This window comes from Ammospiza nelsoni, chromosome 1 (genome assembly GCF_027579445.1).
Source record: "Ammospiza nelsoni isolate bAmmNel1 chromosome 1, bAmmNel1.pri, whole genome shotgun sequence".
NCBI classification, from domain to species: domain Eukaryota; kingdom Metazoa; phylum Chordata; class Aves; order Passeriformes; family Passerellidae; genus Ammospiza; species Ammospiza nelsoni.
In genome coordinates, this window is record NC_080633.1 from 51,144,294 (window position 1) to 51,163,154 (window position 18,861).

At 36.6% G+C, this 18,861-nt stretch overlaps 1 protein-coding gene across 1 annotated transcript in view; it reads right to left on the minus strand.

Annotated features, from left to right (window-relative positions):
- The window catches only part of CNTNAP2 (contactin associated protein 2), a 1,021,743-nt gene that overhangs the window by 674,515 nt on the left and 328,367 nt on the right, over nt 1–18,861 (minus strand). The window contains exon 3 of the mRNA XM_059493942.1: nt 6,323–6,516. Within this exon, the coding sequence (XP_059349925.1) occupies nt 6,323–6,516 (194 nt within the window). The remainder of the gene's footprint in view (nt 1–6,322; nt 6,517–18,861) is intronic.

Genomic DNA, 18,861 nt, shown 5'->3' on the forward strand with positions numbered 1-18,861 from the left:
AGAAACAACAAATGGCAAGTCACAGACCATTCTAATCACATTTCATATTTTCCAAGTGTTCCCATAACTATAAAAAAGTATAATGTCATGTAAACTAAATTGGTTTAATAAAATAATGTAATCCAATAGAAGTACTTAAAAAAGGACAAAATTTCCAGGCCTATAAACCCATTAACCCATTAAATCTTTCTATGATGTAAGTTGTAAGATATTATGAAGCAAACACAAAAAAAGGAAAACGGCATTAAATATCAAACTTGAGAACTGTTTCACATCATCCTTCATTAATATTCAGCTGGGGGTTATGGATGTAAGTTGTCTCTCAGGGGAAAAAGCAGTGACAGATTTCACAAAGCAAATAATTCTTGCATGTCCTAACATAGTGGGTGGATGCTAGAATTTATTCCTCTTCAACTGTAGTTGCTACACACAAATCATTGTACTCTAAGATGTATGCACTAAGTCTTTAGTTAGCTGAAAATGTTGCTCTCTAGAGCAGGTGGAAGGGACTTGGGAACGTAATAAGTCTTGCAACTTTTTCTTGGAATAATCTCACCAGAAATGCGTGTCAATATGAACAGAAACTCTGAGCAGATGTCTTTCACATAATTTCAGCTAGGTAGAGCTGCATAAGATTTCCTTATATCTATCTAGTCATTAAATGCTACTTTAGGCCTGTCTGATGGTTGCTATTTCCAAAGGCACCCAAGAGTATCAAACATCTGAAGTCTCGCACAGCTTGAAAAAGTTAATCATCTAACTCACATGAGCTTCTTTCACAATGACTTTTGGCTCAATCCTGTAGCAAAATATTCTGAAATGCTGAGAGCTGTTTTCCTGTAAAAGCTAAATCCACTGTGCTGTAGCAACTTCCTTCAATACCAAGGGGAACCATGTAAATTCTCTTCACATAAATGAAGAGAATATATTGCTAAACAGCAGTTTATTCCTCATTTCCCAGAGAAATACAAAGTTCATTTTACAGTTAACTCAGTGGATTCCTGCCTATTTCACCTAAAACAGGGAAGAGACTAAGAAGTATTAAAATGAAAAAAAAAAGTTTTGAAGCCAGTAGGAAAGTACATAAATTAAATTCCTTTTCAAAAGTCATTATTCATAGTGAAAACTATGTACTCACTCAATATCTTTTCAACAATAAAAATAATAGCAAAGCAGATGTTATGCATAACACACTCTAATTAAACAGGAAGAAAAACAACAATATCAGAAATACATAACTGCTTTCAATTGTAGCAGAAGCCACTTTGTCAACATCTAAATTTTCTGTAATAAAGCAAAATCTCAAAATCTCCTTTCATTTACATCTTTGCAGCTCCACTGATGCTGAAGATAAGAATCAGGTACAGAATATAATTTGGAGGTCATGTGCTGAGAGTCTACACTCTACCTTTCCCTTTTATTTTTACTCATAATTACCATAATATTTTTGGATTTTCTGTAAAACTTTGATACTTTCTGGTATGCCTCTGGACAAAATGTACAGTCCACAGCTGGATAAACGCATTATGTGACAGGTGAGCACCTGGCTTATGGGTTGGGCATAAAGGGTTTCAGTGAATGGAGTGACATCAGACTGGTGACCTGTGGGATTTCAAGCCCTCTGCAGGGCTTCATCCTTAGCCTTGTGCTCTTCAACATCTTCATAAATGACTTGGACACAGAACTAGAAGGGACACTAAGCAAGTTCACAGATGGTACAAAACTGAGACGAGCTGTTGACTCCAACGAAGGCAGAGAGGCCCTGCTGAGAGACTTGGACAAATTGGAGGGCTGAGAAATTATCAACAATATGAAGTTTATCAGAGGAAAGTGCTGGATTTTGTACCTGGGATGGAACAACATGGGGTGTATGGACAGACTGGGCAATGAAATGCTAGAAAGCAGCACTGCAGAAAAGGACCTGAGGGTTCTGGTCAATGGCAAGTGGAATGTGAGCCAGCAGGGCCCTGGCAGCCAGGAGGGCCAAGCGTGTCCTGGGTACATCAGGCACAGCATCACCAGCCAGGCAAGGGAGGGGATTGTCTCATTGAGCTGCTGGGAGCAGTTTTGGGTGCCACAATACAAGAGAGATATGAAGATGTTAAAGAGTGTCCAAAGGAGAGCAGCTGAGATGGTAAAGGGCCTTGAGGGGAAGCGTTGTGAGGAGCAGCTGAAGTCACTCAGCCTGTTTAGCACAGAAAAGACTGAGGGGTGACCTCATTGCCGTCTACAACCTTCTTATGAGGGGAAGAGAGGAGCAGATGCTCATGTCTCCTCTGTGGTGACCAGTGACAGGACCCCAGGGAATAGACTGGAGTTGTGTCAGGGAAGATTTAGGCCAGATATTAGAAAAAGGTAGTCAGGCACTGGAACAGGCTGCCCAGGGGAGAGGTCACAGCACCAGCCCTCACAGAGCTCAAGAAGCATTAGGACAATATTCTTGGGCATATGATGTGGCTCTTGGGGATGGTGCTGTGCAGGGCCAGCACCAGGATGGTGCTGTGCAGGGCCAGGAGTTGGACTCAGTGACCCTTGTGGGTCCCTTCCAACCCTGCTTATTCTCTGATTCTGTGACTTTGATATCATCAAGAATAAAATGATGAGAAGACTGAAAGCTGATATCAAGTTCTAAGGCCCATCAGTGGCTGGGCCTCTGCCACTAATGCATAAACTTTGAGTCTCAATGTTTCAGAAGATGTCTTATAGCTATAGAGCATATTTGCATTATGCTTAGTGTGAGATATTTATATCATCTATAGCTGAGTTAGCAAATAGAAACAGTATTATATGTAGAATCATGCCTGGTATGTGTTCATCAGGCAAATAGCATTGATACAGAAACTAAAATGAGCATCTATACCAAAACAAAGTGGAGAGGGTTTTTTTGTGTACATGAAATACCCCAGTGTATTGACATACAAAGGGAAACCTCATGACCTATCAAAATTAGACTCTCAGACTACAAGAGTGAAGGTAGGAGAGGTGATCAAAATTCTCTAGTTGCTAGGCATTTTATGGAAAGAGGCCACATTCACTCATCTTATTAAAATTCATGAAAATTGAAAATATCCAAAAGCCCAGGAGGGGTGGGGTCACAAAATCTATTTCACAGAACTGGGAAGCTTACTCTAAATTCACCTTGAAAGCACTTTCCCCATCACAGACTTCCTGAGAGCCTTTTGATTTCTCTCCTACTTAGGAGGTAATTATAGAACTCCTTTTCCTCCCTGACTAACACATACAGAAGAGTTCACTTCAGCCTTTTATGCAGATTATAATGTTTTGTTCCTGACTAGATCCCTATTGCAAATTATTTCTCCTTTTCTCTCTCTCCAATTCATATATTAACTTTATTTCCTTTTGTTTTTCACATCACATCCTCAGTGTCAATTGATATCATAACTGCTTTAGTCTTAAATATGGTTGAACTTTGCACTTATCTTTTACTCTTTTAATTTGCTTTTGTGTTTAATTTTAAATTTACTGTTGTCAGAAAACAATGACATTCAGTCATAGGGATGATGGAAGAGGGTTTTTAAACAAAGGCTGCATAGCGCATTTCTCCTGCGGATAAATATCTTAAAAGATAACAGATGCAAAGGTAAAGAATAGATTCTCTCTAAAAAGGTTTTTAAGGCCAGCATAGTGAGTCATTTAAGATCACCACAGTCATTTCAGTCAGGAACAATCTGATTTTATGAATTTAAAGTGCCTATGATAGATACTTGGCTTATGTAGTCTAGTCTGGTCCTAACAGCTACTACCACTGCTTTTAATTTCTTGTACAAATTGACACTAGATGGAAGATTGGTGCAGATTTTCCATCCATTCTGTTTTCACATCAGGAAGGTCTGTCTCCTTGTAACACTACCACTACAATAGGACCACAGAATTTCTCCATCACCTCCCCTGTTTTGGGAACATATTTAGATGAATATTCACTAATAATGAATAAATAGTGTTTCCAAGATAAAACCAAAGCTGAGACATCATTTAACCACCAAAGCAACACTATTTTAGGCAAACTAGAGTCAATAACTGTGGCATTTTTATTTTTTGCTAACAGCCTACTTTTACTCTTAAAAGAAAGCAGAGATACAGTAGCATTTATTTTTTAATCTACTTTACTAATATTGGATAAAAATTTAAGGACATAAACAATAGCAGTACTGCAGCAACCAGCTTGCTAACATATATCCAAAGAGAGCATTCCAAATAAAAGCAGCAGACCTGCCTGGCTCATCACACTCTTTTTCAAATGATGCCAATGGTCAATTACAGACCAGTAGTATTCCCCTAAATCCACTAAGCATGCCTAAGTGCTGATAAAGAGGAAAATGAAATGTTCTTGCATGAAGAAGCTATCAATATTTTTATATTAAGTGACAGTATAAGAATAAACACTTGCTATAAAGCCCTCACTTGGTCTGCTTTGCAAACAAGCAATCACAGCTGTGACTAAATCAGCCAAACCAGGCATCACAAAAAGTTATTAAGAACATATTTTTCCTCAGCCTAAGTATTCTGCTTTATATATTATTCACTCAGCCAGCTGCAAAGCTATCTCCTGTTCTTGGTGACTTCAACAGTAGTGGTTGGAGAAGTTTTTATACATTTAGAGTAGGAATATAAAAATATTTATAGCATTTAGTTTTTACAGTAAGTGGCCTTAAAAGAGAATTTTTTATATTCATCAAGCTAAGCACAAGTTGTTCCATACTCTGATGAATCATATTCATATCCAAGTTCTAAGGAGTCTAAACAAAATTCAATATTTTTTCTCTTCAAGGTTGTCCACCTCCCCAGCTTTAAATTCTCCCTCTTTCAGAATCCTATCTGGCACATGGAAGAAATTTTTTCAATAAATCAATACTGTAATAAAAAATGACTGTTTCTACACTCTCCACATATTAACTGAGTTTCTCTCATACAGAAAAAAATCATTCACCTTATGCTGTATATTCTACATTAATTTTTAATAACAGAACTTAATAAAAGAAGCACCTGGCAAAAATGTGAATCTAAAATATCACTGTGTTAAGTCTTGTCTGCTTTTATATAATAGCTAATCTCTTAATTTGGTTTCAGAAAGAATAATAGCATTTTTCTGCTTTCAAAGTATACTTTTGAGAAAGAATACCATCCGAAAGAAATGTTATGAGTATAGAAATGTTAAGTAATAGCTATCATCTTTTTGTCAGCAAAATGGATGGCTAGTGTTTTTAGCAAGAATGAAATTAGCAGTTTATCCATGGGAAAAAAAGTAAAAACAAATCCAAATTATATGCTTTTTTCCTAAAATACTTATAGCATAAATACCCATTGTCATGGTTTAACCCCAGCCAACAGCTAAGCACCACACAGCTGTTCACTCACTCCTCCATGGTGGCATGAGGGAGAGAACAGGAAAAGTGAGAAAACTCATGGGTTGAGACACAGCCACTTTCATGCATAAAAGCAAAAGCCACACTCAAGCAAGTCATAAATGAACTCATCCACCACTTCCTATGGGCTGACAGCTGTCTGCCAATTCCCAAGGAAAACAGGACTCCATCACGTGTAACTGGGACAACAAATATCATCACTCCAAACATGAATATGCCCTCTTCCTCCTTCCCCCAGAATTACATTGAGTTGTGATTCCTTGTGGTAAGGGATTTCCCAGTGGTCAGCTGGCATCAGCTATCCTGGCTGTCCCTCCCTCACAGTTTCTTTTGCACCCACAGCCTACTTGCTGCAGAAGGGTGAGAAGTAGAAAAGGCCTTCAGGCTGTGCAAGCACTGCTCAGCAGTAAAGAAATCACCCCTGAATTAGCAATGCTGTTCCCAGCACAAATCCAAAACACATCCCCATATTAGCTAATGAAAAAAATGCTCTCCATCCCAGCTAAAACAAATACATACCCACAGCACCTACATGGAAAATACTACATACATGATAAAATTGCTCTCTAGCACATGTACACACAAGAAGAAATTATCTTCAAAAATTTTAACCAAAGAATTTTCAAAACCACTATTTCATCTCACTCTGCAAAATTAGTTAAAAGGAAAGAGGAAGCAAAGCATGAGAGACCCATTGAGCAATACCAGCAACCAAAAAAAATTTGCATATTCTGCTAAATACTGTCATCCCAAAATGTGTTTGCTAATCTGGGGATAGCCCTCCTGACAGCAGCTGCATCCTAAATAACCGTGTTTTGAGCAAAGCTCTGCTCTGTCCTGATATAAACAATGAAGGGTTCTACAAGTCATAGAACTCCAAAAAAACCCCACTGACAATATTATCATAACAACACCTCCATTTCACAGCAATTACTTACCCAGATGTTTCCATCCTGGTGGTATGGTTTCCAGTTTCTCCCTGTATCGCTGTAGAGCATCCGATATTGAGTGACCCAGTCGGAGCTGCTGTACCTGCCCTGGGTTGCAATAGCACTGATCTGCTTCCTGTTCCCAAAATCCACCTGCAGCCATTGGTAATGATCACTGTCTGATGGAGACCAACCTCCTGCACCTGTTGGGAAGAAGCAGAAGGGAGACTCAGATCTCAGGCAGTTGCTTTGATGGGAACTCGTTGTGAAGATGCTGATTGCTGGAAGTCAGCCCAGCTGAGAGGAATGGAATATCAAAAAAATTTGAACACATACAAAAGAAATATGAGTTCCCATTAAAAAAAAAAAAATACAAAAACGGAGAGCAACCTTTAGCATGGGATTTAAGTACATTAAATCTATTGCCCTAATGAAATTTCTTATGTAATTATAATGATTTAATGGGATGTCTGCTAATGAATCAATGTCTTTATAATGCTTTATAAAACTACCTTTTGCCAAATTATGATTTTTCAAGGGTTGACCTATTTTCCATGATTTCCTTTGCCAGAGGAAATCAATAAATTTTTTTGTATTTTCTATGCCTTTTCAATAACATTTCAAGTTGAAAAGGTAATACAGATATAAAGGGAAGAAATAAGAGCAAGTTCTCTGCTTTATGTTTCACTACAGAGCAAAAACGGAAAGATTTACCAGAAGAATTGAGAAAGGAGCAGGAATTGCAGGGCTAGATTCAGTTTTGATCTGCTGGTTGTACAAGCTGTCACAGATTACATTGGCAGATGCCTTACACAAGTGTTATTGCTCTTTATGGGTCTATGAATTAACTTGACAGTAATACCATTAATATTCTTCTCAGCCACCAGACTGCATTAAACTGTTCTAAATAAGGAAGACCAGTGATGCATGGATCAATGTAGTATTGAGACATTAATGCAATTTCTTATTCTGAAATAAAAATATTTAGGGGAAATCTGTATTAGGATTCTTCAGAGAATAATAAAATTTCTCAGATAGATATTATAATGATATAGCTATTATAATGGTAAGCATTAGGAAATACATGAAATAAAAAACCTCATCTATCAAAATAGGGAAAAATTGGAGAATCATTCTCTTTATAATCATAACAGACATTAATACACAGAAAACAAAATGTTTACAGACTTGATGTGATTTACAGGGGTTTTATTTTGCTTTTTAGTTTTGAACAAAATAAATGTCTTGGCACACCATCAAATCATGTAGTCTAGTCCATGGGCTTATTTTTATTGCTTTTAATTTCACTTATAGTCTTCAATTGATGTCACAAGCCTTGCCTGCTTGCCAAACAAGCAACATTGCTATATTGCATCTTTTATACTCCCATCATTAGGCGGCAGCATTGCCTCAGTCTTAGACAACCCTAAAACTCATTCAGCTGCTACAGGTGTTAACATTTGCAGGTGATTGGACATTTTAATGTCATCATATCAACAGGATGATCTGAGGCCTTATATGGTTGCCTTTCATTGTAATTAAAAGTGTAGCACTACACCAATGACAACGAATTTGTTAAATTCTCAAAATTTACAATAGATGCTTTCTCCCTCCTCTACCCAGGAAAATAAATATTGTTGTAATAGCAGAGATGATGTCTTCTCTCCCTATCCTAATATCCTCATTAATCTGACATATCTGTGATTGATTGCAAGCAAAAGATAATAAGTTGGCACTGTACAAAAGCCATCTTGGTAAAACAATCCTTTTGTGGCTACCGAAGAAAAATAAGGTTCAAAGGTGAGCATTTTAAAATTTTTTATGAAAGACGAATTTAAACAGTGAATCACTAAAATTTCCTTCATCAATCCAATTGTTGAAAAAGTGTGACATACTACAATGCTATGAAGGTTAAAATAGATATTGTGGTTTTTACCATAATGCAAGAGATTTAAATTAAACCAGAAGATTTTGTTAAGCACATTTAAAGGAAAATACTTCAAAGCATAAAAATAAATAATTTATTTATTTAGTACATTCGTATTATTTAGACAAGACTTTGGCCTTCTGTAATTGATAAACAGTCATTGTAAATTTCAAGTAGGTTTTAAAGAGTCTTCACCTACAAATCCTTTGAAAAGTTTCTAAAATTTAAGTGCTAGCATTCCTTTTCTCCATTGTTTCTTATGTAAGAAGAGTTACAAAGCATTTTTTACATCACGCTTAGGAGAAGTTAAAGAGATGTGACAGTAGTCATATCTAGGCCATGAGATGGAAATACTAGTTTGCAAGACAGACTGCCCTATCAACATTTCTCCCAAGCAAGAGACAAGAATTTTAGTCAATGTTGCAAAGAGCAGCAAACAATATTATCCAATATCTCAGTTTCAGATTTGCCTCCTGGCTTTTCCCTGAAAGCAAAGAAATAAATAGTCCAAAGGATGAAGGAGAAACATGCTGCATAACAGCTGACTGTGCTGCTGAGCAGATCAGCATGGCAAAGGAATGGTGGTCACCCTGTGCAGGCAGGGCAGCCATCAGCCATCAGAAGCAGCCTGTGAGCATCAATTAAATTTGTCCTCTTCCACTTTGATTCACCAAGCTCTGTAATTTGGGGGAGATGACTACTTTGCTAATTTTGTTGCTGATGCATGTAACCTTTAGTGGTTTGAGAATCCTTTTTTCTCCTACAAAATATTTATTTTCAGGTACACGATATAAATAAGTTAAGAAAATGTTCCTTTACATACAAATTTCCCCACTATAAAAACTTGAAAACACCTGAATTCACAGGAAGAATTTAAATACATTTGTATCTCCATTCAATCTAAGTAGATACAAAAATCTCAGATCCCCATAAATGTTCACATGCTCACAGTTCTTCATATCATTAAATATTTTGCGAAAAAAGCCCTGCTTTTTCATCAGAATTCATAATTTGGTTTGATATTAGATTGGGAATAGAAGAGTTACTGGTAATTACATATTTTGCCTTTTGAAGGAGTGAGGAATTTGGAAATCAAACCTAATTTCTACAATATGTCATTATTTTTGAAATAAACAGAACTTTGTGGCCAGCACATTATGAAAGAATAATGAATTATCTTTAGGGAAGGAGCAAAATAACAGCGTGTTAGTAGATTACAGGGAACATTATGTCATACTGAAACTAGAGTAGTGTATTAAAAGTGCTGAATAACTGCTATTCAGAGTTGTTATTCAAACCTTGGTGAAAACCGTTAATTCTTAATAGTTTTTGGCTATATCCTGAATTTTATTACATTTATTATTTTTACTTTTTATTATGGCAGAAAAATAGGCACTAGATAAATGTTTTTTCCTACAATGCTCCCTTTATTTCATGAACTGTCTTTGAACAACAAATAGGGCCATATGCAATGAAATCAATAGACTTACAAATTAGAAGGAGATTAGAACTAAAAAATTGTTTTAAAGATACTAAACACACGCATATAATGCAATTTACTTCCCTTAAAAAGGTAAGGAGCATTTATGGAGCTTTTAGGTAATAATGGTGCAATTAATTCAATTGCAAACAGCATCTGCTTCCTATTTTTTATTTTTATGCTGTTCCAGAATTTAATGTGATTAAACATATTCACGCAATCAGCAGCCAAAATATTTGACCCAGTGACACGAACCAAGTGAGTCATGAGATACTCTGGTTTATGCCACATAGCACTCTACACCACACACAGGGCAACTCATTTAAACTTGAGCAAGAATGACTGTGCAGGAACTTGTGTCAATAGGGAACTCCAAGTTCAGCAACAGTAAAGTCAGCACTGAGCATGTGGCCCAAATATCCCCGAGCATCCAAGAAAATTTCCTATGCATAAAAGCCAATAAGTTTAATAAGCACAGCCAGCCTGAGCATGTTGCTGGTAAAAGGCACCTATGAAAGATTTCATAAAGTTTTATTTTCAAAACAAGTAATTTGATCTGCCCCTACTGCAGACCGACCAAACTACTGAAACAAAGACATGACATGCAGAAGACATAAAACTATATTCAAAATGCTAAGAACTTGTAAAAGTGGAAATTGTTAATGATTTTGCACCAAATAAAAATGATTGCTAATGAACAGTATTAGCTTCAATATTAATGAAGTTCAAAGGTTTAATTTTTTTAAGTTATGAATATTCCAACACATTTCCTGTTTTTATTGCATTTTATTCCACAAATTTATTCTGTGGAACAGAAAGCAGCATGGAAAACATAATTTATTTCTGAATGACACATGCACAATATATTTCAAGGAGTATATAGAATTTAAGTCAATGTGGGCCTATTTTTTCATGTATAATTTCTTCCTTTTAATTATGTACATATTTCAGCTCCCTATTCAAAGTTGGGGAGTGAGTTTCCTCCCATTAATTGCACACAAAGACAGCCAACAAGATAAGTTAGCCTTACTTTCTTATCGTTCCCCACAATGAATTGTCAGTAAACAGCAAAGCTGGGGTAAGCTCACAGATTTTATATTTTTATCCAAACTGTCATAGGATCTGTCCGAGTTTACAGATCTATAAGAAGGGGGACACAGATGATTTTGGAAAGTCTCTTCTGTTTCACTTAGAAATCATTCTTTTGAAAATTTGGGACTTTCATTTCCATTCATGATGAAAACTGGAAACATTAATTTGCATAGGAAGAATCCATTTTTGTTTTAGTCTCACCTGTTCATCACTCCTTACTTCAAATAACAAAATTAAAAATGCCAGTACTGTGGCAAGTCTAGTGTTTTACTCTTTCCAAATCAGTAATAAAAAAGTTTCAATGACATGAATAAAAAAAGAAGAGGATCCTTACTCAGAAATTTAATTAGAAAGGAAATTATAGATGTATGATGTAGGTTTTGGGGTAGTTACAATTCAGGGAATTATTTTATCTAATCATAGAACAATTCTATAGGCTTTCAGCAAGGCAAAAAAATATGCCTTTTTTAATAATTATGTAGCCTGAAACATTCCTAGAGCTTGAATCATCTTATTTTTATGGGAAAACCACAACATAATCTTTCAATGAGAAATAGCACTTTCTAGGTCACTGCCATAGCATGAAATCAATACTGTTTGACACCTTGCTATTTTCCAAGACATTGCTTGTCATTCTGCTACATAAAAGATAAATCAAGACAAAAAAGAAATCTTTGAAATACTGAGATCATTCATTTACTGAACTTCAGAGAAAATATGGGCAGCCATTTTCTACAGTACCTAGAAAACAATATAAGAGACCCAAACTCCTAAATGGCATAAATCCACCTGCACTCTTTGTCACTATTGCAGTTAAGCAGGAGTCAATGGAGGTTTTCATTTTTGCCTTGTCTTCCTCTGTCCATTGTATAATAGATAAAGACATTACACAGAGAAAATAAAATGCTTCCAGCTGTGAGACCCCCAACAAAGGAAGGATGACGAACTATTGGAAAAAGCCCAGAGGAAGTCACAAGATGCTCTAAGGGCTGGAGCACATCTCCCATAAAGACAGGCTGAGAAAGTTGGGGTTGTTCAGCCTTGAAAAGAGAAGGCTTTGGGGTGAACTAATTGTACTCTTGTATACTGCCTGAAGGGAGTATACAAGAAAGACGGAGAAAGACTTTTTCCTAAGGGTGTGTAGTGACAGGACTAGGGGGAATGGCTTCAAACTGAGAGAGAGTAGATTTATGTTAGACATCAGGAAAAAATTCTTTACTGTGAGGCTGGTGAGACACTGCAACAAGTTACCCAGAGAGGCTGTGGATGCCCCATTCCTGGCAGTGTTCAAGGTCAGGTTGAAGAGGGCTTTCTGGTCTGGTAGAAGGTATTGAAACTACATGATCTTTAAGGCCCCTTCCAGTCCTGGAACACTACAGTGGGTCCAGCCACACTGGGAAGAGTTACGCTTTTACAGAAATCTTGGATGATTGCAGACTTTGCATTTCAAGCTGCTTTGAGGGAGGGTCACATTTACCATGTGCTCGGTAGTGTCCTCCAACAAAGACACTTCAGGCCTCTTACAGGGCTTCATTTCTAATTGCAACAATCTTTTCCTTATACTGGCATGGACAAACATTTATTTCTTTATCATAAACAGCATGCATTTGTTTATTTCTTGTATCCATCTGCTGTTCTGGCTAAATTTGGATTTATAATCCATTCCCTATCTTCAGGGTAGGGATTTTCTTTTGCATTTTTGAAAAGCTCTTCTTTTTAGCACATAACAGCAGGGATGCATTTGCAGACGAGACCATGCAAAACATCAGTGATGGGCAAATAATGAACATTCAGCTTCAAGAGAAGCAAAAGTTGATATTTAGAACATAAAAAAATACTGAGAAAGTAGCAGCATGAGAGAAGAAAAGAACAAAAATGACAACTAGATATCTTCTTCTCTAGAATTCACTATTAGAATTTACCCCAAATCAAACCGTATTTACTAGAAACTGGCAAATGACATCCAATTTTTGACCTACTTTTCAATGAGTTAAAACAGTTTTCTAGAAGGGTGGAAGAAATTAGGAGAGAGTAAGCCCTGAATATCTAAGTTTATTATAAAATGCATCTAATAAATCTCATTTTGCAGGGGTAATACATAGGAAAGATCCAATAATCATTCCTTAAATTAGCCTTCCTTATTAGCAGCTGAAAGATGCAAGCCTATAAAGGGGGTATGGTTTTCATTTTTTAGACTTGTAAAACAACTATTTTTATTCTATTTTCGTGGAGGAGAGTAAGGATCAGCCCTTATTCACTGTAGCAGATATTTATTGAACAATGTTAGACTAATCTTAGAAGACTTGCCTTCTAGTAAAAAAGCAGACAGGCTCCGTATATGTAAAAAAATCCCCCAATTATATTTCTTAAAATTATTTCATTTTCATTTAAAAACATGAAAGTTAAAAGTAGAAATAACCCAAGGGATAACAGTAGTTATCAGGATACAGTCCACACAGATCTTTTTTAAAAGAACATTAAAATCAGTATATTATTTTTTAAATCCCAATAGATCTTTCTTACAGTAAATGCAATTAAAATAAATCCCTTGATGTAGTGTCTGCTTCTTAATACCCACTGCTTCCTAGTATATCTTAACTGAGCACACATCACATATGAGGGAATGAACAGTCAATCTGCCCTAAGGAGCAGTGGTGATATCTAACAAAAAATTGATGCAAAAGAGATCTCATTGTTGTCATTCACAGTTGTCAGACTCAGAGTAGGGGGAAAAAAGTCAGAAACCTAAGGAGTCTCATATCCTGAATTCACTGTTGGGGAACAAACACTTTGCAGCTTTGGTTATTTTAATGAACACATCACTTTAAACTATGCCTTTCCCATCTGTTCTGCTTTCTAATTACATATGCAAAAAAAGCTCGTTCACAACTGCATCCTAATGGAATCTTAAAACTGGGGCGAGATTTAAATATTCTGTGCACATCATCTGTATTCAAGGCATCAAGCAGCTTCTTCTCCATGAGGTGTTTTCTTGTTTTTTTGGGCAGAAAGTCGAGGCAAGGCAACGGATCACTGCACCCCGGCATACAAATCCCTTGCATAAAAAATAACCACAGTGGCATACAAAAGGTGAGGTGGAGAGTAGAGAGATCTCCCTTTCCTCACATCACCTTTGCAAGTACCATGACACAAATCTCTCACTGTATGTTTATGCATTGCAGCACTGGGGTTTTCCTGACAACTCAGGTCATATCCCCAGCAAGAGCTAGCAAGTGTGTAGTTAATGGAGAACAAATACTTCCTCTGCAGTGTCTGTGCTGAGCTATTGAGCCTTGATTCATAGCTTGTTATTCAAGATTTTAGTGCTGGCCAGAACACTAATAGTAACTGACCTTGATTGAATAGCATTCATATCACTTTAAAACACAAATACAAGCTCATTATGACAGTTTCTTGCATCTGCTGTGATCCTTCCTTAGTAGAGATGTCAGAAAAAGAGGAATTAAGGTATTCTAGCACCTGATTTATAACATTTCAATAGCAATGAGAAGCCTAAACACTTTAGTCACATAAGTCATCTCCTTTTTCCATTAGTTGAGCCCACAAATTGACGGTAGCCAAAGCTGAATTACTGAAAGTTATATCATGGTGTTCTAGCTTATCTTGATTAATATTTTTCCCTCAAATTATTGCACATGAAAAATGATTAAATGATGCAATTCTTGCTTACAGATCTTGTTCTGTAACAAGTCTTCAGCCATAAAAGAAAAGCTAAACCTCCAGTCTTACAGATACCTGCTGTGTGAGATCCTATAGGGAACATATTTCTGCTTCAGTATATACCAGTGGTGTTCCTGTGATGTGCAAACAACACTAGTGAAATGCTCTCTGTGAACAAGTAGAAGCCACATGATTACTTCATTCTACTCACTGTCTGTTTTCTATGTATGTTTTTTAACTGCAATTCTCCAGGTCTGTGTCTCTGACAAAAAAAATCTCCCTTGAAATTCCCTGCTCGTGGTGTACTCCCTCCAGGTCTTTCAGGACCTTAAAGAGTCTGAGCCCAGCAAGTAGAAAAAGAAAACAAACTACTGGGCTCCTGACATTAAATAAAGTAGTTCTGAAGTCCAGCTCCCTTAATGATTATCAACAGTCAAACTTTGCTGGCTGCTACTGATGTTTGCAACACCCACTAGGGCTCAGCTCCTGGGCTGCTGCAGAATCTGAAGACTGCACACTTTTTCCTCTGTTACTTTTTTTTATATTTCTACCAGTTTGTTTTTTGTAGTGCTGTTGGTGTGGTTTGGGATTTTTAGTTTGCTGGTTTTTATAAGGTTCTTCTTCTGAGATTGGCAAGAAAAAATCCATTCAGGAATATATTCAGGCCGAAGACTCTTCCCTAGTGTTTCCTATCCAGGCTAAACCTGATTTTCCTCTATACACTTTAACATCTGCTCAAAATTTCAAACCTGAATTCCCATTTCACAGGAATTGATGCGAAGCTGGTCTCAACCCAAACTATCAAAATTGTTAATAAAGCAGTCTGAAATATTCTTTCCTTCTGGAGTGGCAAAATTACTGTGCATTTTTATAATTTTCCACAAAAAGTTATAAGTCAAGCTAATGAATTTTCCTAGAGAGGAGCAAAATTACTGAAAGTAAAAAGTTAAATCAGACATTTCAACTGAAAATTTTTGAATAGCCAGAAACAGTTTTGTGAGACTTTTCCATGTGCAAATTTCCTAGAAAATTAACAGTTAGAGGGAGATATACTACTCTCTTATTTGTGTCAATGTGGTATTGACCCAATCCTGAGTAAAGACAGGACTCATCCTCAGCTGCCTCATTGCATAGACACTGTTTCCAAGTGTTTCTGCACACCATACCTTGCTCAAGATATCACAGGAGCTCTGATAGCACCAGTGCCATGCATGAAGATAAGCTACCAATGCTCAGTCTGTCCTAGTACATGCATTTAATTCTTCTTTCTTCAGCAAGCAGGAGCATAGAATTGTGAAATATTGAGACATGACTTTTGAAAGCTAATATACAGATGATTCAAGGCGTTTGTGGCATTTTCTGTTTTAGCAAAGTTAAAAGATAATTATATTTTTCTTTGACGCATCTATTGCTAGCAGTACCCGAAATCCTTATCCGTTCTCTCCATTAAGAAAATATATTCTATTTTTAAAAATTACTGTGTACTGCATCCATTTTGGTGATGAAAGCTCATATTATGCCTTTTATTTTGCTAATAGCAAAACATTTATTGATATCATATGCAGAGTTGCAACAACATCAGAGGAACAATTTTCTTCTTTATTTTAATTTGCAAAATAATATGTTCATTTTGAGATAGAACTATACCACAGTAGAATTCAACTTTTTAGGGCAGCAATTTGCCTGAAGTCTATGGTAAACTACTAATAAACAATGAGGATTCCCTAATGAGTTTATACTCCTTGAAGCGAAAACATAGCACTGTATACAAAAATCATTATAATCATGTGAGAATATACAAGGGGGAGGAAAAAGCCAGCAAAAAAGTTATAACACAAATAAAAGTATCAGTGCTCTTATCAGTGGCATCAAATGTTAATTTACTCTCATGGGATTAAGTAATCTGATACATTTTAGACACTAATCAGGGTAAGAAATTCTGCTAGGATTTTTATCCAATATAAATTAATGAGAACTCAAAGTTCATTCAGCAGAGCATTTCAAAAATTACAGTACAATAAATTAAGAGCCCCAAATGCACACTTCAACTCTTCTTTTTTACATTTTACCCCACAGAAGGGACGAGAATATGGAAATGTTGGCTTTACAGTAGGAGGGTTCAACATACATAGTCTGGGGGAGGATTCAGAGCAGGATTTAACTTCAGGTGTCCTAAATCAATCCCACTTCTCCCCCTGCCTCTGTTAGCCCTCTAACACTCTTAGGAAGACATGGCTCCCTAGGCAGAAATTAATCTCTTTGCTTCTTCCACACTCTTCATTCAAGCTCTTCAGGCTACAGATTAAAATACTTGTTGTGAATGTGTTTTTTTTTTTTTTAACACTGTCAGTCAAGACTCAACGCTGCTGAGAAGAAAAAGGAACTTTTGCATGTTTGGACTAACTGAATAGACCCACTCCCCCAATAAAAGGAAAAAAAAATCCCACCACCTCAAACAGCTAGAGTGCAGGTTGGACCTAGGTGATTTCTGTTGGTACTGAGCTGCAGTTGACAGATTAAGAAACAGCTACAAAAAAAAGGTATTCAAGACAGAAGCTAACTTGGCAGGAGCAATGCCCAGGCAAGAAAAGACCTAATTGAGGACAAAAGTAACTTTAGTTTGTGTGCATGTATGCTGCTGTAACACACCATTTGCCTCACAAAGACAACTGAGAAAATAAACAGCACTCTGAAACTTTCTGAGGAATACTGTATTCCTAAAGCTAGTAATTTCTCCTACTTTATCATAAATGCACAACCAAAAGTTTCATCCCCACAGAGCTTGCTGCTCTGACCTTACAGAAGTTACATCATTCTCTTCTTGAATAAAGTTCATATTTTTCCTGAAACAAGCAAGTCTTACTAACAGTCTTCAAGAAAATTTCCATCTGCTGAGCCTGGTCAAGGAAAGAGTACTTCAGCTAAAACTAAATTGTCCAGGAACATCCGTGCAACTGTAAGAAAGTTTTTTCATGCTCTCCTGATTCACTTTTATATTGAAGAAAGCCACTTATCACAGTTAGTGTTTCTCTTCTTCCAGTTACATGGATATGATTCCTACTGAAGACAGAGGGATTTTCCTTATGGCAGAAGCCCAGGAAATAAGTATGCAGTAAGAGCTTCTAAGCACTAAAGTAGGTAAATCACTACTTCTGTAAAAATTGAATCCTATGATTATTGTGCTATAAAAATGTTAAACAGGCAAAACCACATGGCTTAAGAAGAGAAAGCAAAATATGATAATTTTATCTATTATGGTTAGAATATAGATTTAAATACAGGTTTTTTTGAAAAGAATGAAAGAGAAAAAATATGTGCTATTAGTTGTGGGTTTAAAAGCATCTTATCCGAATATTCAGCTTCTGATTTGGCCATGTTAATTAACCATCAAAAAAATCAGAGTCACAAGATCTAGCCAATGCTTATGAAGACAGTGCAATTAGTTTTCTCTTTTAATTTTTATTACTATAATGAATTTATTTTTTGTTATTACAAGAACCAAAGTATTATTTGGAACACAGAAGTTTTATTTGCTATAGATTTTACAAAGCAAATTTGTCACAAATCCTACTCCAGTAAAAAATGTATGTCTGCAACATACATTAATTTGATCTATCAAAATGTATAATATATCCTCAAGTTATTCCTGACACACTCCAGAAAACTGGGTTGGCTGCATCCCACTGTGCCTCCCTTCCAGCAGGTGTCAGAGATTAAAGTTTTGCATGAGAATGAAGGTACCCAACCTGGAGATGTTCTTAATTTGCTCAAAGAATATGGCACCCACTTTCTCATTCTAATTTCGTGGATTGCAATACTTTCCTGCCAAAACTTTACCCCTCACCAGCTTCTCCTTGGACCTTGACACACAACGTCTCAATGACAGGCCCAGCTCTATTTTCCCAGGCTGTGTGCATTTATGTGCATCACTCAAGAGTTATCTCTTTGCTCTCTTTTTCTCCTCCTGATGTCTCCTGTTTTTGAAGCTTTTGTTTTCCAACTCCAGACACCACTTTCCCATTCAAGTGGGGGTCGTAATTTTCCTGTGCTACCCTAAATGCACTGGAGGAGGCCAAAAAGGGAGGGAACTGGAACATTCATACTGTGAGAAGAGACTGAATGACCAGGCCTTGTTCAGCCTTGAAAATAGATGAGATGAGGAAATGTTGTATGATCCAACTGCCTTACATAGGCTAAAGTATTTCACATTATTAAGATCATAAAGGAAGAGCCCTCTTCCCTAAAAGCTTTCCTATTCTCCTTAAATAAGAACCCCAAATCTATAGGGGCTCGAATCTTTCCTGAAATTCTCTTCCTAAATTTGCCAAGCTAGGTAATATTTCTGCTCTAGAAAACAACTCACTAATA